We start from the raw sequence: 23,776 nt of genomic DNA, 5'->3' as shown, positions 1-23,776 counted from the left end.
GGCGTCGAAAAAGGAGATATCGTGCATATGTAGTCACGGCGACGCCCCTCTTGGCTCCTCAGGGCGGAGCAGTGTAACTACAGAGGCCTATCGTTGTTACGTTTTGGGTGCTTGAGCAGGGATCTGCAAATACAAATATTCAGAGCAGTTTTTCTTCTCGGTTCGAGAAAAATCGGCATGCTATGCTTTCTGTTTCCCAACCATCGAGAAAGAGCTGAAGAAACGAGAAGAGCTACTTAAGAGCTGATGCGGAGTAGGTCCCATATTGCAACGCAATCGATTACCTACCACCCTGGTCAATTTCTTGGCTCAAGTCAGCAATTACTTGTAGTGCGATACCTAGGGCAAAGCGCAGAATAAGCTTGACCAGAGGAAAGGGGATTCGTGAAGCTTTCCCTTCTTCTCTACGTATTGAATCAAAAGAGAAGAAGAAACATAAAAAGAAAAGCTTTTCGGATCATCTCTGCATGCGGACTGCATGAAAGGTGGCTGGTTGATCCGCAATTACAATTAGAGAATCAAGCACAAAGGCTGCTGGCGTGACGTCCAGATCGAGATGCCACAGTTGAAACGTTAGGTAGGCTCCATGCGGGCTAATCTCTCGCCTACGGTCGAGATCTGTCTAAGTTTGAGACCAGCGCTGATTTGGGCGAGCTGATCCCACGAGCTCTCTATAGCACTGAGCTAGACGGTAACGGGGAGCCATGTGAGGAAGTGTGATGGGAGGGGACGTATGTTATGGCATGATGGGGAAAAAGAAATCAAGGTTTCCTTTAGCACAATCAGGTGCCTCGATATTCCGATATTTCGATCCTTTGGCTCAGTGCCTGAGGACAGGAATGCAGGAGGCGCTGCTTGCCTTAAAGCTTAGCGCCGACCTGCTAGCAGAGCGACTGGAGTCTCTAACGATTCCGTATCACGCTACCTTGGGACAATCGTGGATCTGTTTCTGCAGGCACTTAAAGCTAGCGGCTCCAATCGGCGATCAGGAGGTGGTTTTTGACGGGCCATGCTGAAACTGGGACCGAGGCTGAAAGAATCTGCGTGCTGCGATAAGAGGGAGAGTCTCGGCGCTGGAAGAGAGAAAGGAAGAGATTGAGAAGGGGAGTCTTCAGGATCACAGAGGTGGGGCCGGCGATAGGACAGGCGGGGTGATTGTAGAGAGAGAAGCATGAATAGAAGGACGAATTGAGGTAGAGGCGTTGCTAATTTGCCTATATCCCGCTCCGCGTATAAAGCACGCATGTACAAGTATGGAGTAGATGGCATTTATCCTAATTCTAGATCACTGCTGGGTGGCTGTTTGCCCTGGCCAAGGACGTTTACCCCGATGCGGCTCTGATGCGCACCAGCTCCAGCGCAGATGCAACCTCGGATTTTGCAGTACGAGGCGGCCATGCTGCGTGCATGAGGAACGATTCCTCGAATGACGCCACACCTACGAAGTTCTTGGAGACAGCTTTTGTGGCGACGGCGAGCTTCATTTATATTCCGCTCTTGGCGGTAGCGTTCAAATAGTCGCCTCGTTTCTGTCGGTCAAGCCGCGCGGATTGGAGGGTAGGGGAACGTGGTGTCTGCTCGCTAAAGTGGACGGAGGCATGGATGCACCACAAGCATGGCGAGAAATAACATGGAAACCAAGTACTCAAGCTATGTCCAGCATGCGCCCAGCACTGCTCCGTATTTTCGTATCACACCCGTCTATAATTCTCCTATACGCGTAGTACTTCCAAGCTCAAGGCGCCAAGAGTCAAGAGCCAAGAGGCCCATGTGTCGTTGGTGACGACTTCAATTTCATCTCTCATCTCTGCTGCCACGCTGTTTATTGCCCTCCGCATCGCTGGTGCAACACAACTGACAATAGATCCTTGATAGCCGCCCCCTCCCCTATTACCTACTACCCGAGTATTGTAGGAAATATGATTTGCCCGTGGCCAATTTCCTTGTGCTGCCACATGCACGCAAGCCCCGATTTGCCTCGAGATTCCAGAACCGGCAAATCCCAAGATTGAAAACGGCGGGGGTTGGCTCCAGAAGCCGTAAGCCGAGCCGATGTGCCCACACAGCCACGCAACGCCTGCTTCTTGAAGGTTTGGATCTGCCGGGGAAGCAGTTTTGGTCAGTAGTTGTATGGCAACATGGATATTGCTTGTTCTCTCCTCTCAGCCACTTGATTCATTGGAACTTGAAGTTACCAAGGTACTTGGTACCTAGGCAAACTAGGCCAGTTGAACTTTTTTTGCAGGGATCCAAGATCTTATCAACCACGGGAGATGAAGTTGCAAAAACAGACAAGGAAGAGTATACGTCTATGCAGTTTCTATAATTAGCATGCAGGTTCAGCGAGAAATGAAAGGTGCGGTTAATCCTCCTCCCAATAGGCCCGTACTGTAAGATCTGCTCCTCACAAGGCACAGAACCACCACGGAACAGCACAGCACACCCTCCCCGTAAAAAACCCGCTGCAGAGATTGAAGCTCGTCTACATGACATGAATAGCCGCTGCAGCTTACCAGCGCTAGCGACCGCTTTTGCATTCGAACCTTCGCTATCAAGTTACTTCGCGCTTCCTACTGGCGTGCCACGGCACTCGACGCCGAATTGGCCAATCCTCTAATAGCACGGCATCCCCACCGCGCATGAATGGCCATGCCAGACCCGTCAAAATCTTCAAGGTTTCAAACGAAACTGGGTCGCGCAAGCCCGCTGCGACGTCATCGATACGGCTGTGACCTCCCGCGCAATTTGGCCGAGATGCTCGCCTTTGGCCCTGCCTGCAGCCCGGCGGATACGGGAGCTGGAGAGCTGCTCCGCACGGCAGCCATGCTACGTAGCAGCCTTGCAATTGGTGAATGAGCTGTATGTAATAACGAACAATGCGGTGCTGGCTCGGGGGGCGTGTCTGGATACCGTAGGGGGAGCTTGTTCTCCTGGTCCTTCTCCTGACCATCTCGACTAGGTAACCTCTTGGTTCTTTTTCTTTCTTTTCTTCTTCTTTTTCTTTTCCTTTTCCTTTTTCTTTCTTGGTGCCTCCTCCATACTCCGACGACTTTACAGTCTCGAGATAGTGCTGCTGCTATCGCCCATTGCTTGGTGACGCGTATCTAGCCTAGCTGCTGATCTTTGTCAATCGCTCCCGCAGACGGCAGAAAAGCGCCTACCGTCCACTCGCTCGCTCTTACAGATTTGTCCCTGGTCGAGGCTGCTGCTGGGTTTTCCCCTCTTGCTTGTCTTACCGTCGAGCTCGAAATCTTCGACTTGGCCTTGCCTGGCAATCTCCGTCTTGGGGCCGATCCCACGTTTTCGATTTCCTTGCGCTGCATCAGACCTGCTTGGTTTTACCCCGAGCGCCAGCATCCATCCACCGGCTCACACACACCTGCAATTGAGGGACGGACATCCAACGCCTCTACACTGTAGCATCTGCTTTACCTGTTACTCTCTCTATATCACGGATTACCGCAATCATCACCAACGGATCTCTGCGATTCACCGACTGTGCTGGACTCGACATTCTTGGCCCTCGCAGCTCAGCTCAACGATCGCGCTGCTGGGCGCAAACCTTCCTTTCTGGCGCGGCTAGGAATTTCACTCGCTCAGATATCGACCGCAGCTATTCGGTCACCATTCGTTTGACCAACGATCTCTATTCTAATCACTCTAGGAACAAGCAAACAAAGGATCAAGCAGCAATTCCCTGCCGAACAAAGCGGCTCGCCTGGCTTTCTTGGCATACATAAATTAAGACTCCTTCATCTTTCGCCTCTGCCTGCACTTCCAACTGGAACTTGGCAGCCATGGCCCCTACTTTTCTCAAAAGCCTGCGGCGTCAGTCAAGGGCAAGCTTCCGGACCGAAACCTCAACTGATACGTCTAGCGATGGTGCTTTGAGCCACGATACCCCGGATACCACGCCTTCAAATGGCTCCCTAACGCCGCCATCCCTGGATCATACATCAGACCCTGCCACCAGCCTGAACCGACCCATGTTGGCACCTGGTGGAAACTCCAGTCGATATAGCGTCTCGGGCATGTCTGGCCTTGGAGCTCCTTCATCGATTGGTAGGAGTAGCTTGCCTGTATCTCAGTATGCTCCTCGGGTTCAAAATATTTCAGACAACAATTGGGTATGTTGTGCAAAAGCATGGTTCAATTTCCTCCTTTCTTGTCAAAATGCTTTCAGCTATACTGGCTTTGCGTTTGGTATAATCTGCACCTCAGAGCTGCTTCTCCTCCATATCTTTGATACAAGCGTTGTGCCCTTGAAAACGCTAATTTCTTTTGATTAGGTGTATCAAAAAGTTCTTCTAATACATGGCACGATTGGAGAGGCTATGCAGAATCACCTAGATGGCACCGTCATCATCAGCAGACTTGACGATGCATTCCCACCAACCAGCTGGCCCGTCTGGGATTCTCACTTCAAAGCTCTCGTCTATCTACAACCTGGGCCCAACAAAATCCGCCTCGAGTTTTCTAGCCCCAAGCTCGCCAATAGCTCATCCTCTAACCCCATACATGTGTCGTACCTCACTCTTCACATGGTGCCTTCGCTGAATGCTCCTCCGTTGCAGCTCGCCATCCTCTTGGGCAAAGACTCTCCCGGAACATTCGACGCCACGCCTTCGCGCGCCGAAATAGAAGGTAATGGGTTAGAAGCTGCTGTCAAGAAATTTCGAATGGCTGCGTACCTTTGGCAGGCTTTCACTGCGGAGCAGATGTCACGGCAAAAACTTGGACGGCGAACGTTTCGATTCGAAGAGGAATGGATGTCTGGCACTGCCAATCACCGCGACAGGGAGAATGGGACGATGAGATCTGAAGCCCGTGTTCACATCATCCGGTCTGACAAGACGGTTGCCGAGCTGCAAGATCTCAACAAGGCACAACAATATGGCAAGGCCACAGATAAGAATGCTCTTTTCAATATCGCTAGTGAAGAGGTGAAGAAGCATCTGAATCCTCTCCCTGGACAGAAGCAGTATGTCGCGGTTCTCTTACTCGATGCCCACTGGGACAAGGATGTCAAAACGATTCGAGGCCATGCCGCACTTGGCGGCGGTCACGGTGAATTGCAATTGGGAATCTTCGGGTCACACTGCATGCACAGCTACCCTAGCTCTTTCGAAGAGGTGGTGCCGGCATTCACTGATTGCACGCCAACCGATACTGCGCATGTGGCTAACGACTGCAACGAGGCGGGAAGCTCTTGGGAGTCTGCAAACATTGGCATCGGCGCGCATCTCCACGAGGTGGGACACTTATTCGGATGCCCTCACCAGGAAGGGGGAATCATGCTGAGGGACTATGTGGTTCTCAATCGAAGCTTTGTCTCTCGCGAGGCATACTCCACCAGGACTAAATCCAAGGGAGGTTTGGCCCTACAGGCTGACGAGTGTGGCTGGCATCGCCTAGACTGCCTTCGTTTCCGAGCTCATCCTGCCTTCCGGCTGCCTAGTGATCCTCCTACGAATCCGGATGAAAGCGTCCAGGCCTTTGCTGTCGACGGAGGCAACGTTTTGGCGGTAGCACAAACTGGAATTTCTTTTATAGAAATCTTTGGAGAGGGAGATGATGTTTGCCGAGCGTGGATCGAGTATATACCGGACAACAATAATCCCATCCAGCGGCAAGTGACCTTGATTGATCAAGACCTGCGGGCTCGCTTGCCCGATGCCAAGAGAAAGGGGCGCGTCAAGGTGTCCATCAAAACTCATGGCGGAGGATCTTTGGATATCGATGACTTTAAAGCGTTTGCATCAAAGGAATCGTCAGTGAAATTGCCTGGCGGCAAAGTGGCTTATCGATGCAAGAGCCTCGGAGAGTCAAAGATGCAAGGTAGCGAGCCCCAAGAGGCTATTTTTACCAGTGCTGTGAAGCACGACAGAGTCATGTCTCGCGTAATAATATACCACGGCTCAGCGTTGGACGGACTGGAATTTATATACGACGATAATTCAACGCAGCTCTTTGGCAAGAGGGGGGGGCAAGGAGGGAGGCGATACATTTGAATTTGGTGAGTCTACCTTTACGGCCACGCCGCGACAGCCTCACAATCTCTCACACTAACCGCAAAAACCTATGACAGATATTCGACGCGGAGAGTACCTCACTGGTTTTGTTGTTAGAGCTGGCTTTTGGATCGATGGCATCCAGCTCTTGACCAGTCTCGGCAGGAAATCGGCCATGTTTGGAAAAGCTCATGGTGGTTCTGCGTAAGCCTACTCCTACCCATCTGATTTCGACGAGACAATGCTAACTTTATCGTCACAGACACACACTGTTGCCTCCTCGAGGCTTTTCGATCTGCGGTGTTGCTGGCACATGCGGCGCATGGCTTGATGGTTTCTCGATCCTTATCAAGCATTAAAACTGCTCTACTTTTCAAACGCAGTGAAAAACACAATTCAGGCATTTTCAATTTCATTCATGGATTAACCGAGCATTTGGGCCTAGCTTACCTTGGACGGTTTTTTGGGTTTCAATTGCAGCACTTAACAAACGCACAACTAATTGACGATTGCGAGGAGAGTGGGGGATGAATATCCTAGCAAAACCGACACTTCTGCACTGTCTTCAAAAAAAGATGTACAAGAAGAGGCACAGGTTTGACGACCAGCCCGTGCCTGGCGTTTTTGGGGTACTTTTTTCTTTTTTTTTCTCTTTCCTTGAATTTGTTATATGTTTCTAGGATTAAGCCGAAGATATCCGCTGAAAAAACTGATCAGCACAAGCTGTGGGTGTGATGTTTTGGGAGCTTTAGCAGTGAAGCCGGGAGAGGGGAAGAGTATATATTGGTAGTTGTTTATATTATCAGGCGACATCTGATGTCGGACGTTTAATGGAGATGGATTCAAAACTAGAATATACGCAGTTTTGATTTGCTCGTTACATACAATTGTTGCAGAAGTGTGTGCAGATTCTCCCTCTAAGCAATCTACTCGTGTTGAGTCGGAAGCATTCAAAGTTGCTCTACAATCTCATCCAGTCTGATCTGACTAACTGGATTTGTTTTGTGTTTTTAACTTCACTACATGTAAGCTTATATGAACTGTAGAACTGCAATGTGTCGCTGCTGCACTCTATCACAACCCATTTCCTGTCGAATGAAGAGCAATGCGGCGACTACCTGTTAATCACAAAAGTCCATACTTGGATCACATGCGTCTCAAAAGGCAGCAACTATGGAGTCTTGAGGCCGTGATCATTTGCATGTGATTTGGAAACTACGGGTCAGCTGTGTATAGTGAAGCATCACGTGAACACCGGGTTAGAGAGAGAGATTTGCTGTGAATCGATCGCTGCTCTGCTTTTCAGCCCCCAAAACAAGGCAAAGGTTTCGAAAAATTGATGACGGCATCCCCACTCAACCACTCACAACAAAGCTTGTAGCATGTCATCGTCATCTTACTAAGGTAGCTGGACCTGTGCATCAGTTAGGCGCGTAGTGCGTGCATTGCATCACTGACATCAGACATTTATGACTACAGTTGCCTGCTTTGTGCTGCCATTACTAGATGTTGAAAATGTACAGACAAGAGACTTGATAGCCTAACAGATGGCTAGATAGATGCAACAGCTTTGAAGAGCGTTCACAGCATTTCACAGTAAATAGGTACAGATATACACAACTGTGCTGTAATATGGAGAAGACAAAGAGAGAAAAAGCCACAAGGCAAGTTGGTAGGCTGTGCATTGACGGCGGCAGCGCCACCCAAAGGAGAAAAGGCAGGTTAAGCTAAAACGTACCTCCCATGTCAAGTGTAGCTCGAGCATCTCGTAGCGAGCAACAGCCCCTCGTGTCTTCTTTTTTTTTCTTTCTCTTCCTTGCTTTGTTCTCAGACATCATCACCGCTACTATTCTCACCAAATACTCGCAATCAAGCAGACAGGTGTCTTCTTTTTGAAGAAGGACTGCCCTTTGTACTCTTATCTTATTTACTATCTCCACTTCTGCCGAGGTTTTTGCTCGCGTTTTTTTTTTATATCTTTCCGTCACGACTATTTCCGCATACTACTAGAACCAAGTCAACGGCCGAAAAGCCTCTCTTGCTGAGCTTCGATCCGCACGCCTTCCGCAACTCTCAACCATGTCAAGACGACCCAGCGCTGCCTCGGCGGCCATCAATGGCCCTACCTCGAGAGAGCTGTCGCCCCAGAACCAACCAGGTACGAGGTTTTCCCAGTTGCTGGTGCCAAAGACAAAATCAGATGCTAATGGATCTCTCCTTCTCTCTAATTGCAGCAATTGACAAGCAAAAGACGCTTCTCTCTGCAGACGTGGGCCACTTCTCGCTGGTACGAGCCATGCACCTCGCAGATCTCATTACTCTTCTGAATGGTGGGTTCCCCCTATCCTGGTTCCTTTGGCGACTTTTGACTGGCGAGATGGACCAAGATGGGCTAACGATGCATGTGATTCTTGCATAGGCTTCTGCGGTGTCATGTCGATATTCTCGTCCCTACACTCCTGCCTGGAGCCTGCCAAGAGGGAGGATCACCTGTGGTGGGCTCTGGTCTTCTTGCCGTTTGGCTTTTTCTTCGACGCTCTCGATGGCAAGGTGGCTCGATGGAGGAAGAAGAGCAGCCTGATGGGACAAGAGCTGGATTCCCTTGCTGATTTGGTATGTCACTTTTTGCTACACCAGCTGATGCCCAGTGCCTTATCACCGTCAACGGAAGTCGACAGATACACTAACGCCTTATCCTCTTGTAGATCTCTTTCGGTGTCGCTCCCGCCATGGTCGCCTTCTCCCTTGGCCTTCGAACCTCTGCCGATACACTTGGTCTCGCCTTTTTTGTTCTATGTGGACTGACTAGACTTGCCCGCTTCAACGTTACCGTCGCTGTTCTGCCCAAGGACGCCACTGGCAAGAGCAAATTCTTCGAGGGCACTCCCATTCCGACGTCACTGGGTTTGGATGCACTCATGGCTTACTGGCTGCAGCAAGGCTGGATCTTGGAGAGCATCCCCTTTGGCACCGTGTTCACTGGTACATCGCTCGAGTTCCACCCCATCGTGCTCTTGTTCGTTGTTCACGGCTGCATGATGACCAGCAAGACGATACGCATACCAAAGCCCTAAATCAACAGCGGAATTGGCTGTCGTGAGCAGTGGCTCTACTTTTTCATACTTGGTCTTACTGGATATGCGGCTGTGGCAAATGGGGTAGAGGGCTAATAGTCTTGTATGGTTCATGATCAATGAGTTGGCGCACAACGAAATTGTTCAGACTTTGTTCAGTTGGGTAACTATTTGGCGAGCGCCTCGCATAAAGATACACGTTATACTCTAAGGGATGGGTTTTCCTTCTTTCTTTTTCTGATTACATTGATCGATTCCCTATACGACTGACGTTTTGGACCACTTGATAGTCTTGAGGAGGAGAATGTGGTCTATATGGCCTAGTAACAGAGGTTATGATACCCCCCCGGATAATCTTATTATTTCTTGACATTACCGTGTACAAGCCTGAGTGATTACATATGATGTTTGCCTACGCCTACGCCTAGGTTGCATTGGTATTCTTGTTTTGAAAAGACTTAATTCTTTCTCGTATATAAATTCTTCGCCATCCCTGAGTTGATAGGAGACTCGCGTTGGAGCTACCTCATGAGATTTGCCATTGTGCCAAGACCTTTTAAGAGTGACAGTTGTTTGACAAGTAGGGAAGAAGAAAAGGGAGTGAAACCGAAGAATGACGAGAAAAAACTAAATTCAGGTACGACGGAGGAATAAACCGAGCCAGTAAAAAAACGCCGTGAAAAAAGCCCTTTGTACATATAAAACATCTTCTTCCCTCCCCTTTCTCCAAACCAAAAGATCGATCTCCGCCGCCCTTGTCTTATCCTTTTTTTTTCATTCGTGGAGAGGGGGTTTCCCTGCTGCCGCTGAGCTTAAAAAAGAGGAAATGGCATTGGTATGAGTACCATGGATTCTAAAAGTTTTCCCAATTCTCTTTTGCTTTACCAGCTGCCACCCCTGCTGAAGCCACCACGTCCTCTGCCGCCGGCACCGCCCCTGGAAAAGCCACCGCTTCCACCGCGAGGACCTCCGCGACCACCGCCGCGAGAGAAACCACCGCTTCCACCACGGCCACCACGGCCGCCGAAACCACCGCCAGCACCGCCGCGTCCACCGCGAGAGAAGCCGCCGCGACCGCCGCCACGAGGGCCACCACGTCCACCACCGCCAGCGCGCTTGGGCTTGGGCGCACCGGGAGGGGGCTTGGGCTTGGGCAAAAACTTCTCGAGGGGCAGCAGCTTCTCGGGGGCAATGTAGAACTTGTCGCCCTCCTTGAAGGAGGCGGCCTGGATGCCCTCGGAGGGCTTGATGGTGAAGAAGACCTGGTTGATGGGGCCGAGGACCTCGTCGACTTTGCCGACGGCCGTCTTGTTCTCGAGGAAGATTTGGGCGTTGAAGTGGGGGACTTTGGGGTTGATGGATTCGCAGACCATTTCGCCTTCGCAGGCGTGGATGAATTTGCCCATTTCTGTGTGATTTGACGGTTAGCTTTTCTCTTGAAGTATTTCTTCTCCTTTTTTTTCTCCCAATGTTTGTCTTTCTTTTCTTGTTCCCTTTTTGAGATTGCAATTTCTTTTTTTTTTTTGCAGTTGTTTCAATTCCAGCCTTTGGATGAATCGGGCCATAGAATCAAAAGACAGTCGAAATATCTTCTTCCACCTCCAATTGAACGAGAGAGAAAAAAAAAAGGAATTCCATAAAGATGAAAGAATTTTTGCCATACCTAGAACCTGCGCAGGCGGGCCCATATCCCTCTGCTGGAAACCTCCTCCACGTCCACCTCGGAAGCCACCAGCTCCTCCACGACCACCACCACGACCACCACCTCGGAAGGACATGTTTGCGGTTTTATAAGATTTGGTTTTCCGTTTTTAATTCGGTTGGCGAATGAGGGACTGAAATAGAGACGAAAAAGATATGCGCTGGTCGGAGGGGGGAGGCCAATTGTCGTTTGGAGTGACGCTCGTCTGTTTTTCCCTTCTCTTCGTAGAACTTTTTTTTTTTTCCTTCGATGAAATTTTCCGAAGCCAGGCTTTGGTTTGAAGAAGCTTGTTCGATTGGGAGCGTCTGATTGGGTGGTGCGGAATAACATTCTAGCGGGTCTTTGGACGACGTGGGGCTGGGATACTTTGGTACATGGGCCTGCAGTTTGGCGAATTCGCTCCATCTTTGATGGGTTCTTGGCTGCAATTTTACCGTCTACGGTCCTATCTGGGTTCATATTGTTGTTAAATCAACGGTAGATGTTATTTTATTTCACTGTCGCTCAAAATAAATCTCGTTCCATCAATTCAAAGGAAAAATGTGCTAGCTAGACCACGCATGGTGAGCTACGGATATACCTAACGAGTGATAAAGAGCGATGCCATCCAAAGAATACTCAAAGCCAAGTCAAAAACTAAATTGAATCAACATGACATATCCAGACAAGTCCAGAGACAAAATGGGGGGAAAAAAATAGCATAAAAAGACGCCCACATCTCACGCAACAATGTTGCTTGGTTCCCGCCGTAACCCTCCTTTCACACATTCAGCATCCGAGATACTGACTGGTACAAGACATAAAAACATAGCTCAAAAAAAGAAATGGTATCCAAATAAGCTGACGTGTACCCATTTTTTTTGGTGTTGGACGGATAACAAAAAAAAAATTAGACTAAAGGCAAAATCATATAGACCTTTGCTTTTCATCTTATGGGAAGCTGCCTGGCATCGGTAGGTTCGATACCGACATGTCCTTGATTGTTCGAGCAGCAGGATTGGCAGTGGTTGGTACCGCACCGTCTCCCTGGCCTGGAAGAGCTTGCAAGCCACCAGCGTCTGTCTGAGTCTCAGACCTGGGGATTGTGTTCGGGTTGACACTGTTAACGTGCCCATCCCTGGCGCCTCCAACGTTGGTATAATGGCCACCGTTAATCTCTTGCATCTCACCTCCAACGGCACCATTAACCCTAGCAGCATCATGGGTTCCCTGGTGGTCATGGTTTAGAGACTTGTCGCCGGGATAACCATTGGGAATTACTGGCTGACGAGTGCCGGGAATAAAAGCTGGTGCTCCGTAGACATTTCGTTGGTTGCCTTGGCCCTGGTCAAGCGGTTCGCTCGTATACGGGTTGACGCCATCGACCTGAGCCTCATGGTTGGCAATGACTGCCTGTGCGTGCATTTCATTCATGGGAGTCTCGCCTCTCTGGCCGTAGTCGGGATGGTTTTCATCGTAGTGCGCATGATGTTCCGGAGCATAGGCAGTCGTGGCCGTTCCTGGTATGGCAGTTGCGGCAGCAATTATCTGGGCATTCGGCGACGCCACCTGGCTGGATCCGGCACTAGATGGAGAGTGAGGCACCTGTAAGCCTCGTTGGGCATTGACCTGTATGTCGGATGGGAACCGCCCACCTGGTTGGGGCCGTCGCGATTCGGATCGGGGTTCCGCGAGGACGTCCTGCTCAGTTGCTTGGAAGGGCGGCTCGTCTTCCTCGTCGAGCTCGTTGCTGCTGACTGATCGATGCGACGACTGGCTCGTGCTCCTCCTAGAATGAGATCGTACAAATGCTATTCGCTCTTCTGATGACGTCTCTGTCAGGGCCTTGATATCGTCGTACCAAGCCATCATTGTATCATGGCTCTCGGCCCGGAATACCCAAGTGTGGCCTCGGTGCATGGATCCGGTTTGTCGGCCCTTGAGGAGGAATTTGTTTGATGGGCCTCCTTCGCTTGATCGGGATCCTAGTTTCTGGTCCGGTAGATAGAGGGACATGATGGGAGCTTGCGCCTTGTCTGCCGACTTGAATTCGTGCAGATGCGTTGTTGAAAGTACATACCTAACATCATATTAGAACCAATATCGACATTACTTGCTTGAGCGCACAAAATTCAAAACTTACCATCCGGCTGTATAACTCTTCAAGTATTTACTCTTGCGCTCCAATAGTCCAGCGCGAATTTCTTGTGCAGAGAAATGATCCTGTCCAGGATAATGAATCTGTTCAACGGTGCGCAAAGGAATGTTAGGGTTGACCACTCGGTTGTCGTTGGAAACAAAATGCTCCCATTCTTGATCTTTAGGCATAGAAATGGGACCATCGCGCAGCTCTCCGACAATATCGAGAGCATTTTCTGCCTCGCGCTTGAGGATGCCGGCGTAGGCATTGTATGCTTTTTGAATCTCGCCTACAATGATGGACTCTAGCTCACGACCAGAGCCCTCAAGGTTGAGATAGGCCTGATGCAGGTAGTTTTCTTCTTCGATTTGGCGCTCAATCTGGCGATCGACCGCCAGCTTAAGGAGGTAGGGATCCTGCTTGCCGGTCGTGTTGGAAGAGTCCATCTCGGACTTTCCCAGGACTTCGGACAGAGCCTTGACTGCTCTGCCTGTAGCCTCTTTCTCCTTCTCAACATTGTTTTTGAAGTCGCCAGCTAGGTGCTTGATTTCTTTGATTTTCTGCTGCAAATCACTCCTCAAGCCGGTAAGGGCTAGTATGACATCTTCTTCAATCTCTTTCGCCTTTGTAGCCTCTTGGAGGGCCGTCTTATTGTAAGTGCGAATCATTTGCAGGGCATCGTCGAGTCCGGCAGTTTGGAGAAATGAAGGTGGGGTTGCGATATTGTTCGAGACGCTGGACAGCTTGGTAATTGACTTTGCCTTTTGCTCGTAGTGGGTTTGAATTTCGCGGTAGTACGCAATGAGATCTTTCAAGATTTTCCTCCAGGCTGTTGGTGTCGCATGAGATTAGCGCCGGCTGATATACACTGCTCACATCGTAGCAAATGGCAATGCGCCAAGGCCTAATGCAAGGTATGAGAGGAGGGAAGAAGAGGGAGTAACATACTCTGGAATCTGGCGGCAAGGACATCAGTAGGATTGCCGGTCGTTGGTACAGGGCAGTAGAATGGGCTTTGAAGCTCGTCGGCGTCGGCAGTTTGAAGCATGAGGCTCTTGACGCTGCCCGCTCGTGCGCTGCGCCGGCTGCTGGATCGCACCAAGCTGCCAGTGCCGCTCCGTCGCAGCGAGGCCTTCTTCTTCAGCGTATTGCCCCTCTGCGGAAGACCGCGATCATCACCGGCTGCGTAGCTGTTGACCGAGCTGGAGCGCTGCATGGCAGCCGTTCCAATGGCGGCCGGCCCTGCTCCAGACGCTGACATGACGGGCGAGTCGCGGCCGCGGCGATTGTCGAGGATCGAGCTGCCGCGCTGGCTGGCGTCCCACTCCTCGGTGAAGCGGCCAGGAACGGGGCTCTGGCGTCGGTGGGGTGATGAGGTATTCGAGCGTCCGCCGGCGTCGAGGTAGGTGGGCTGCGGCTGGTAGGACAGCGGCCGTCGTGATCTCTGGGAATAGGGTGAGCCGGATAGATGGCGCTGCGATTGAGAGTGCAGCGGCTGCTGGTAGGAATTGAGTGCTGGAGGCGGATTCAGATCGGCGGGATGAGGTGTCAATCCCTGGGTCTGAGGCGGATAATCCATGACGATGTTGGAGGAGGAGGAGGAGGAGGAGAGGAGAGGAGAGAAGAATAAAGAGCTGAGCTGAGCTGAGCTTAGTAGAGCTGAGCAAAGGCAGAGCGAGAATTCAGGGTAAAGGAGCAACAGCTAGAGAGAAGCAAAAAGTCAAGCAAGCCAAATAATTATAGTTTGCTCCTAATATGGATGCGCAGCCAAGCTCGCGCCTGGCCAAGGTTTCGCCTCGCACGACCTAGCGAGTGACGACAGACGTGGGCGGACGATCACAGAGGCACGCAAAAGATGGCGTCTGTGGGTGGTGGGGAGGGCGAAATAGATCAGAGACACTGCAGCGTCGCCTGCTGGGGTTGACGCAATGACGAGCTGCTAAAAAAGGCGCTTCTGGGATCCCAACCACGGGCAGCGCCACAACGAAGAAATACCTGGACAGAGAGAGGGAAGCGAGGCCACAGGTACAAGGAACCGCTGTTCTTTTTCTTCCTGTTTCTTTTTCTTCTTTTTGTGCCAATTGAAATTTTTTTGGTGCCGCTGAGCCACAGGCCACGAAACAAACCAGCGCGTGTTTCGTCCTCGGCTGTGCAACGAGTGTAAGTGGAAGGTGTATAAAAGAGTGTAAGAGCAAGAGTGTAAGAGGCCCGGGCACTGCGTAAATACGGACAAAGCGTGAGATGACTCGTGTTGCACGGGTACACGACCAAAATGGCATGTACCAGCAACTCTTTGAGCTTTTGCAGCGTGCATGGATCTCTTTTCTATTTTTTTCAACGATTACCGGAATCGCCGTATCGAAGCACATTGCTACATATACTATGTACACGCACATGCTTCGCCCCGCACATCGTGGCATGCACCGTCTCTAACTTGGACACTCTCTCCAAACGTGGAATCTGATTTGCGCGCAGCGGCAGAGGACAAGTGAAAAAAAGAGGGGAGGCGCTAGCGCAGGAACCTGGTCGATACCTGCACTCCGTGTAGTGCTTGCATTGGCGACGAGGGTCACGGGCAAGTAGAGCGCGCGAGCTAGGTACGAGGTGCATGGCGCTGAAAGCCTGAAACTGCATGACAGCGACATGACAGGCAGGGCCTCTTCCAGCCAGCATATGCATCAGAATCAACCGCTGAATACAACCATCTGGAAGCTACAGGTAGCATATCCATCAAGGTGCGTGTGATTCCTGTAGCTAATTGCATGCTTAGCACTCCGTCAGCAGTGTAATTCTTTTACTGGGCATGATTCTCCTCGTTGTAATCAATCCCCCCTTACGGAGCGTCCCGACCCAAGGGGCTCAGCAACCAGCCCCCGCGTCTCACCTCTCTCCTCTCGTTATCACCGTCATCTGTCTCTGCTGCCTCTATCTAACAAGGCCACTACCCCAGTAATGCTCATCACCTGTTCCCCTTTGAGCCCATAGCTCCTCGCCGCTGAACCCCATCCAGGCGCTACTGATCCCCTAACATGGGCCAGATCGGTGCGAGAGAGCTCCAATGCCCGCTCTCGCCAATGCACAAACCCGCACACATCGTCACGGCCATTTACAGGGCAGTCCCTTGACGCCCATCTTCATGTGGGCTCCTCCAGCACGTTTTTAGCTTCTGTCAAAACTGCCTATAGTTTACCTACTGAATGTCAAATCAATCAAATCAGTCCTCTTTTTTTTTTTTCAGCTGCTTCCGTCCAAGGCCTGGCTGCCTCTTTCTAATCGAGAAAAATGACGTATTAGTTCGTCCCCGAAGCACAAGCCACGCCCCACCGCCCAGACTTGGCCTCCTCTCCTCTCCACCCCAAAGATTCCTAAATGTTGCATGTCTCTGCTCTGAGTGGTCCATTTCGTCTTGGCCATCGTGCTTTGGAATTGGGCAAAAACATGGAATCTGGTAAATCTGGGCGTACATTTCCATTTTTTCCCCGCATCGCACGAGGCTGTGACAGCATCCATTGAACAAACGTGCATGCTTTTGTTGCATTGGTACCACCTAAATGCTCATCCTGGTGTTCATTCTGATGAGTACATGCGGTCCTCGTCGGCTGCTCGGCCCAGATTATATAACTTTTCGGACACTATCAAACTACATGAGGGACAATTCCTGAACTTATAACCGTATATCCGTATATAATTCCTGGGTACCAACAGGCCCTACTGTACTTGGCGGCTTGTCGGATCATCGGAAGCCCGAATTTGCGCCTCTATCTTACTTTTATCAAGAACAGAGCCCAAGTTACCTATAAAAGCACCAGGCAAACCCTCAAATATCGCATGCGATACACCCACTACGGAGCAATCTAATTCAAAGCCTGGAAAAAGCAACAAAAATTATATTCGCCCAAAGTAACAATACGCAACAAATTGCCCCGTTGCCTGTTTGCCTCTTGCCCCAGGCATTACCTATACCTAATAGTAAGACACCGTTACCTATGTGCGTGCATATGTACAACAAAGACAAGTAAAAAGCCTGATCGATAACACCGTCTTGTCTATGCTGCCAGGTATTTCCCATTTACTCATGTTTCTCGTGTCAAGCAATTGACCGGCCTGTCGCTGATCTCAAGTTCGAGAGTTGAAAAAATCCCCGTGTTACTCTGCAAATCATACTCCAAAAACTCCGGAAAGCCATTGACGACGCGCATTTCCAAGGTGTGAACCCATGCCTTGGTCAATGTCTGCGAGCTCTAGCTCTGCTCTTTGAGGCCAATTTCCAAACGACCGTTTCAGAAACAAGCAAGCAAACGTTCAAGTGAACAGATGAACAAATGAACAAACGCAAGAAAAGCGAAGAAAAGAAAAAAAAAATTCGAAAGCAAAAGCACTATGATTAAAGAATTAAAAAGGAGCAACGGATATAGTATGGCATGTTTTCGGTCAGGTTCCCTTAGTTTACGGTTCCTGCCAGATGTTCATCCGATGACGTTTCTGCCATTCTCACTTTGCCATGTCGTCTAGGGGGTGGTGCCTTTGGCGGCACCTTTTTCGACGTAACGCTGCTGATATGTACGGTAGCAGAATGCTTAATGGCCGAAGCTGAATGCTTAAAGGGAATGCCATGTCTGTGCTTGGGCACTGCTGGTACAGGCTTCTTGGTTTTGCTTTCACCATCGTCTTCGACTGATTCGGCCACTGGCTTCATGCCGTTTCGACTCGGCGTCTGCACGCCTGGCTTCTCCGTGACCTCGGCCACATCAGTGACACTAACACTGCTAGATGAATGCCTTGGCGACAGGCTCATGCCCAGGAGCTTTCGAGCGACCTCTGCCTGTCCTGACGCTTCGGAATCTACGTCGTCTTCATCCACTAGCCATTTGACTTTGGACACTCGGTCCACCAATCGCAGAGTTGTCGGATCAGCGGGCGCAAAGTGGGCGTTCTGCGAGCCTCTCAGGATTTTAAGTAAGCGTAGAACTTCCTCCTTCTTGTAGTGCGGCGGCTGATTCATCTGGGTATGCGCTAGTAAGGGGTATAGAATTCGCAAGTATGTATGCCGAAGAGACATCCTTTCGTCGGGAAGATCCATCAAATTTCGAATAATGACGTCTAGTAGCACTCGTAAATCGTTGGTGTAAAAGTATTCATATGTCGCTTTCGTGGTGAATAGAAGATATAGAAGCTTGAGGATCAATAGCTGCAAAGACGTTTCGGTCTCTCGATTTAGAAGCAGAATGATATTCTCTCCAAATGTTCGGAACAATGGCCCGTGGAGGCTCAGGCATTTGACAATACGGTTCGTCAGCGGTTCGGGGGCCGATCCGGGGACCGTAACAGTGTCTGTGGATGCAAGCATGTACTGTTCATTCAGGACAAGCTACCATGAATTGTCAGCACGCGCGAGAATGAGATGACGGCCAGGTGGCCCGCTCAATGTAAAAATAGAAAAACCACTTACCAATACTCTAATGGTTGGGTAATGATATGGATCATTGACATCGCTAGACACGCCTTCGATTAGGCCAAACAGAAAGTGGATAAAATCATCGTCGACCAGCGCCAAATCTTCCGGTGTCAGCCGCTCCACACGCGACATCTCATACATCAGCTGCAGCAGAAAGCGATGGAGTCGCGGGTCGCCATCCTTTTCTTGCCTGATCAGCTCGAGGAGGCGGGGGAAGCAGGCCTCCTGGATCATGCGCGGAAACGTCCCCTCGTCCTTGTGGCCGTCCAGCAAGAGCAGAGAGACTATCGCGTGCAGAGGCCCGGCCTCGTCCTCCTGTAGCAGACTGTAGATGAGCTGCTTACGGACGTATTCTTTGTGCTGCCGGAATATGTCGCTGTTCAGCAGGATCTGCGCGCACATGATGACCTCATCCTGCGACTGCGGCTGCTGGTCGCGAAGTTGGGTCGTCAGGCTCAGCCAGGAACGGAGGGCATCGTCAATGGATTCGTGGCTTTCGCAGTGTTCCGAGACGCATTTGTCGAGTTCTAGAGAGTAGAATTAGTGCCTCTCCTCTCGATAACTCCTGACTCGTCACTGAACCAATTTCAACAAAAATTTCAACGTACCCGTCCACAGCTCATCCTCTTCCTCCACAGACAGAGGAGAGGGCACCATCTCTTCGAAATCCGCCATGGCTGCCAGGTCCCGCAGCTCGTGGCTGCGACTGCATCTGGGCCCTTTGCGCAGACCAGGTTGGTAGGTTCGTTGGCGGTTGGCGAAACAGGCTGGCGACGACGCTGCAAGAGGCGAAATGGAAAATTCAAACAAACAGCCCTGGATTCCGGGAAATGGCAGGTCGAGAAAAGGAAATGCGCGCCCGTCGCCCGAAAACCCACGACCCAGAAGGGGCTCCTGATTTTTGACCAGGAGTGTCTTTGCTCGGGATGCGAGCGGAATGCAAAGGCCCCAGTTGGATTGTGTGGGGTAGCGAGTGAGGACTGGAAAAAGAAAGGCGATGCTTCGGGATTGATTTCGAATGACTTAGCTGATGTCACCCAGCAGGCATAGCGCATGCACGGTGGCGCTGAAAGGGAAAAAACTTCAGGGCTATGGACCACTAACGTTGCGCGCTGCTAAATTCATGGACGGGGGCTCCCGTTGGCTATCTGCAGGGAACGCGCCCGGCTTAAATAGGCACATATGCACGAATGATAACGGCAGTTGAACAGCATATCCAGTAGAAATGGGTGTTCAATGCTACGAGCTTTGAACTTGATAGACGGTTGTTTTGAACATGTACAGCTTTGAATAGTTCTCTGGATTTATACGTGCTTTCATCGCTTTGATTGCTTCTTTATTTATAGCATTAACAGGTTCCGCCTATTCGGTAGTCATTTCTCCATCCCTTGTCCCGAACATAGATAAGACAAAATAAACGATCAAGCCCCTGCGCACCGCTTATAAGGAGACAATAACTTCTGACACCCAAGGGAAATAGTCTTCAATGTTCTCATTTCTAGGAACCCACTGTTGAGGCTATCTCCTTGTATCCATATTTTATCGTATTTACTGGTATCTTGCCTGTAGTATGTGCATTTGTAATATCGGGGGGGGGGGGGGGGGGGGGGGGTATTATCTATCATGAAACCAGCATTCTACCGGCTTCCTTTTCCTTTTCCTTTTCTCTTTTTCTTCCTGTTGCATTTGTACGGCTCCCCACGCCAGACTCCGAATCGCCCATCCCATCCCAACGAGGCTTGCCGGACAGATTATTACCCAAGACATCAAACCAAAGAGGCCGTGCTATGAACTCTTCTTTTTATTCTTCTTGTTGTTTTCGTCTTCTTCGTAAATCTTCACCTTGTCTGCATATTCCCCAATCTTGCTGACGACATAGTCCGTGATGGTCTCGCCTTTGCCTGCTGCGACTCTCAAGATCAGCTCGTTGAGCGTCTGTCTTCCCAGGATGTCAACATGGTCAGCAGTATTGGGGCCACCCCGCGGGCTAAATCGATCAGGCTCGTGAGGCATCTCTACCACAGTGACATGAGCTCCAGCGGGGTTATACCGTTTCATGTGCCAGCCACGATTGCACATGTATCCGGTGCTCAAGAGATTAACGGTTCCATCTCCCTCGCCTAGAATAACACCATGATCAGCCGTCTCTTCGGTGTATCCAACGTCGATGGTGATGTTGAGATTAGTCATGATCGGCTGATCAGGTGCTCGGTAAAAATAGGACCGCTCTGTAGGTTTTCCAACGCCATAGAAGCAGTATATCTTTAGATTTGGCGCCCGCGGAAGTCTCGTCTCAAGTGGATTGATCCATTTTCTAGGATCCTTCTCGTTTGCCTCAACTTCTGCAGCGGTGTGGGCAACTCCATGGGAATAGCTGCGCTTGATTTGGTCGGTGTACCAATCCTCGGTCGTGTTAAAGAGATAGCTCATAGAGTCCCGCACGGTAAAATTTCGATCTGGAGTCGTCCAATTTGAGCCGACTCGGAAGTTGAGAAAAGATCCGTAGGAAAGTGTTTGTTCGGGCTGATCGTCTGGTGCTCCGTTCAGATCTCCCCAAATTGCGTCGCCTCCGAGAGGCAGCATCGAAGAAATGCCTGGCATGGCTCTGAAAATTTCCGCTCTTTCTTCTTTGCTCAAAAACTTTTCCAGGCCATAAATTGCCAGCGCGTTCAGCTGCGCCGTGTCGCGCATCTCTCCGGACAATACAGCCGTAAGACCCTTTACCGCGCCCAGCATGCAGCCGCTGATGTTGATCCAAGAGTCGACGTGACGGTCCACCCAGTCCTCTCCGCCGCGGCCGCCCTGGTCCGATTCGACCCAATGGAAAAAGTAAAAGATGACTTGGCTTCCCATGCTGTGCGAGGCAAGGACGACTTTGCGCCCTTCGAACTCGACTGCGGTCTCGATGTATGACTTTAGCCTGGAGAAGTACTGGTCTCTGACTTCGAGGTTAGGATAAGACAGTCTCCAGTCATATGCAGCTGTGAAGGAGTTTGTGGGATCGTATCCTATGGTGGCCAAGTTTTCAAAGATTTTGCTCCATATCCAATAGCCTGTGATGAAGAAATCGGTTGCATCAAACCCCTGTGCTGCGCGTAACTTCACCATGGGCGGATCAAGCCCGGTTCTTTTATCGAGCATGATATGCCTCTTCCAGATCTCCTTGTCGAGAACTAATGCCTTCATCATGGTCCAACTTCCCCATAGCCTCTTTCGGAAATAGGGTCTCGAGATATTAGCTGTCCCCCAGGATTCGAGGCCCGTCGAGATGACACCAGGTATCATGATCATGGGATGATGCGCTTCTAGACCCTCAGCCCGAGCCTTCAGGCCCACAGCAAACGCATCGTAGGAAGACGCGATTTCACGCTCTCCCTGTGCAAGATCCCGCATGTCTTTGATGAAGCCGGCGGGTATAACATCAAGCAAACTGTCCATGGTGAGTTCCGTAATCTCGGGGAGGTCGATCAAGTCATTTGTCTTTGCAAAGAAGCCCGCCGCAAGGAGACCACATAGGCCGCCCAACAGGAAGATGAAGGTGTTGCGACGCTTGCGCGCCTTGTGGCCCCGTTCAATCACATGGACGTGAGATGTTGGCTGGACTGGCGGAGAGTCTTCTTTCGACGAGTCGTCGGCGGATTCGGCCGGTGTCGTCTCCGGCGGAATGCGCCGACGAAGAGTGGTGGCCATGATCGAGGCCTGTGAGGCAAGCCGCGAGCACCAAGATCCTCCAAACGATGCAGCAGGTCGAAAAGAAGGTGCGCAGATGGTATTATATCCTGTTGGCCAAGGGAGGAAACTCGGCTTCTCAAAGGCGAAGCCGCGCAACTTCAAAACAAAGTAGATGTGAGACTGTTTTAGGGTCCAGGCTGTGGTGGCTGAACTGACGTCAACGCTTTCAGTGTTCCGCAGCAGCTAAAGAGCAATTAATCCAGCAGCACGGGAAGGGATCCGCTATTATTAGTGGCTGCCAGCGCTGTGAAAGAGCCGCTAAAATGACCTCGAGGCGCCTGTTGGTTCCCGTATAGAAGATGAGAGTAGACAAGAGACATGTCGAGGAATAAATTAGCTGAAAACAGCAAATATATACCTAGGCAACAATAGATAAACTAAATTGTTATACGCAACATCGGCGCCCCGAATCGACCCCCGGAGCCTTGTAGCAGCCCGTCCCATTGGCTGCGGCGTGTTGCTGAAGCCCGGTAAGTCAAGCATGAACTTCGCGGGTCCGATCTGAGAATCTAGCTTGGCAGCTTAGCATGTGATTGACACAAAGGCAGTTCGCCCGACGATCCACCCGAGACTTGGGTCTGGCTCTTTAGTCAGACTAAAGCGCAGCACAGCGCCAAAAAAGTGCCTGTCAGCCCAGCAGCGCCTTTTTCCTGTTCCGGGCAATCTGTCGAAGGATTTCTCAGTCTTTAATTCTTCCCGCCCAATGCTGACCGGGCTGCCTGGTTGGCTGCCACCTTGGCTATTCGTTCGTATCGTCGACTCATCAGCCGACGGTTGAGTCATTCGTCGGAGAGGGTAAGAGTCCAGGGAGAGAAAAACTAAACACAAGAGGGAATTAGAAGCTGTTTGGCATACAGACCGCTTTTAAGCCAGATTTCAGATTTCATCGCCAAACCAGCAGAATTGGATAGATATCATGGCGGTCTCATCGGGCAAACAGCTGCCCGCCGACTTGGAATATGTGCAGTATGAGCACCGGCTTGAAGGCCAGTACCTCCCAGCCATCCGGTCGCTCATCTCAAAAGACCTGAGTGAGCCCTACAGCATCTACGTCTACCGGTACTTTCTCTACCAGTGGTCTCATCTTTGCTTCATGGTAAGTCGCTTTTACGACGGCCTCACCTACCCCCTACAGAAAAGCTGATGGAGCTTGCATCAGGCCCTGGACCCCGAGGACGACTCACTCATCGGCGTCATCATCTGCAAGCTCGAGGTTCATTCGTCGCACTCGCCTCCAACTCGTCGCGGGTACATTGCCATGCTGGCTGTGGCCTCACATTTCCGCGGGCGGGGGATTGCCACCGCCCTGGTGAAAAAGGCAATCGAGGCCATGGTAGACCGCAATGCCGATGAGATTGTACTGGAGACAGAGGAGACAAACACGCCTGCCATGAGGCTGTATGAACAGCTTGGCTTCATACGGTCGAAGAAGCTGCATCGATACTATCTGAATGGGAACAGCGCTTATCGATTAGTCCTCCTCTTGAAAGCAGTGGACTCAGATCGAAGCTCCATCTATGATGAGAGCCAAATCACATAATGTGAGCTTACGGTGCCATCGTTATGTCGAGGTCTATCTGCTGCATCGCTGGCAACATGGAAAGAGAAGGCACATCGGGCTGTTCGAGATGCGGCATATGGGACGGCGTGAGATGGTGCAGTGCGTGGTTTATGATGAGGCAT

At 50.7% G+C, this 23,776-nt stretch overlaps 9 protein-coding genes across 9 annotated transcripts; 4 read left to right on the top strand and 5 right to left on the bottom strand.

Annotated features, from left to right (window-relative positions):
- Positions 1–180: 180 nt before the first annotated feature.
- TrAtP1_008094 (uncharacterized protein) lies at positions 181–1,337 on the bottom strand. Its single transcript, XM_066113778.1, has 2 exons — positions 340–1,337; positions 181–284 (listed from the first exon to the last, which is right to left on the bottom strand). Exon 1 carries the CDS (start codon positions 1,267–1,269, stop codon positions 922–924), a length of 348 nt encoding a protein of 115 aa, XP_065969866.1. The 5' UTR covers positions 1,270–1,337; the 3' UTR covers positions 181–284; positions 340–921.
- Positions 1,338–3,797: 2,460 nt separating this feature from the next.
- TrAtP1_008093 (uncharacterized protein) lies at positions 3,798–6,011 on the top strand (the record flags this gene model as incomplete). Its single annotated transcript, XM_014086519.2, has 2 exons — positions 3,798–4,127; positions 4,290–6,011. The coding sequence occupies 2 exons, from the start codon at positions 3,798–3,800 to the stop codon at positions 6,009–6,011; spliced, it is 2,052 nt and encodes a 683-aa protein (XP_013941994.2).
- A 70-nt stretch (positions 6,012–6,081) lies between these two features.
- On the top strand, positions 6,082–6,370 carry TrAtP1_008092 (uncharacterized protein; the record flags this gene model as incomplete). Its single annotated transcript, XM_066113777.1, has 2 exons — positions 6,082–6,215; positions 6,274–6,370. The coding sequence occupies 2 exons, from the start codon at positions 6,082–6,084 to the stop codon at positions 6,368–6,370; spliced, it is 231 nt and encodes a 76-aa protein (XP_065969865.1).
- Positions 6,371–8,090: 1,720 nt separating this feature from the next.
- On the top strand, positions 8,091–9,085 carry TrAtP1_008091 (uncharacterized protein; the record flags this gene model as incomplete). The annotated part of the gene is made up of 4 exons (XM_014086518.2): positions 8,091–8,169; positions 8,246–8,341; positions 8,431–8,624; positions 8,717–9,085. 4 exons carry the CDS (start codon positions 8,091–8,093, stop codon positions 9,083–9,085), a joined length of 738 nt encoding a protein of 245 aa, XP_013941993.1.
- An 881-nt stretch (positions 9,086–9,966) lies between these two features.
- TrAtP1_008090 (uncharacterized protein) lies at positions 9,967–10,863 on the bottom strand (the record flags this gene model as incomplete). The annotated part of the gene is made up of 2 exons (XM_014086517.2): positions 9,967–10,493; positions 10,749–10,863. The coding sequence occupies 2 exons, from the start codon at positions 10,861–10,863 to the stop codon at positions 9,967–9,969; spliced, it is 642 nt and encodes a 213-aa protein (XP_013941992.1).
- Positions 10,864–11,298: 435 nt separating this feature from the next.
- TrAtP1_008089 (uncharacterized protein) lies at positions 11,299–15,574 on the bottom strand. The gene is made up of 3 exons (XM_066113776.1): positions 13,855–15,574; positions 12,910–13,735; positions 11,299–12,846 (listed from the first exon to the last, which is right to left on the bottom strand). Exons 1-3 carry the CDS (start codon positions 14,483–14,485, stop codon positions 11,718–11,720), a joined length of 2,586 nt encoding a protein of 861 aa, XP_065969864.1. The 5' UTR covers positions 14,486–15,574; the 3' UTR covers positions 11,299–11,717.
- A 1,200-nt stretch (positions 15,575–16,774) lies between these two features.
- On the bottom strand, positions 16,775–19,482 carry TrAtP1_008088 (uncharacterized protein). The gene is made up of 3 exons (XM_066113775.1): positions 18,970–19,482; positions 18,356–18,888; positions 16,775–18,274 (listed from the first exon to the last, which is right to left on the bottom strand). Exons 1-3 carry the CDS (start codon positions 19,034–19,036, stop codon positions 17,348–17,350), a joined length of 1,527 nt encoding a protein of 508 aa, XP_065969863.1. The 5' UTR covers positions 19,037–19,482; the 3' UTR covers positions 16,775–17,347.
- A 664-nt stretch (positions 19,483–20,146) lies between these two features.
- TrAtP1_008087 (uncharacterized protein) lies at positions 20,147–22,051 on the bottom strand (the record flags this gene model as incomplete). The annotated part of the gene is made up of 1 exon (XM_014086514.2): positions 20,147–22,051. One exon carries the CDS (start codon positions 22,049–22,051, stop codon positions 20,147–20,149), a length of 1,905 nt encoding a protein of 634 aa, XP_013941989.2.
- Positions 22,052–23,009: 958 nt separating this feature from the next.
- Positions 23,010–23,633, top strand: TrAtP1_008086 (uncharacterized protein; the record flags this gene model as incomplete). The annotated part of the gene is made up of 2 exons (XM_014086513.2): positions 23,010–23,189; positions 23,253–23,633. The coding sequence occupies 2 exons, from the start codon at positions 23,010–23,012 to the stop codon at positions 23,631–23,633; spliced, it is 561 nt and encodes a 186-aa protein (XP_013941988.1).
- Between the last annotated feature and the right edge of the window lie 143 nt (positions 23,634–23,776).

Source organism: Trichoderma atroviride, chromosome 4 (assembly GCF_020647795.1).
Source record: "Trichoderma atroviride chromosome 4, complete sequence".
Lineage (NCBI taxonomy): Eukaryota > Fungi > Ascomycota > Sordariomycetes > Hypocreales > Hypocreaceae > Trichoderma > Trichoderma atroviride.
Note: the sequence above shows the minus strand (reverse complement) of the source record. Positions and strands in the feature narration are given on the sequence as shown.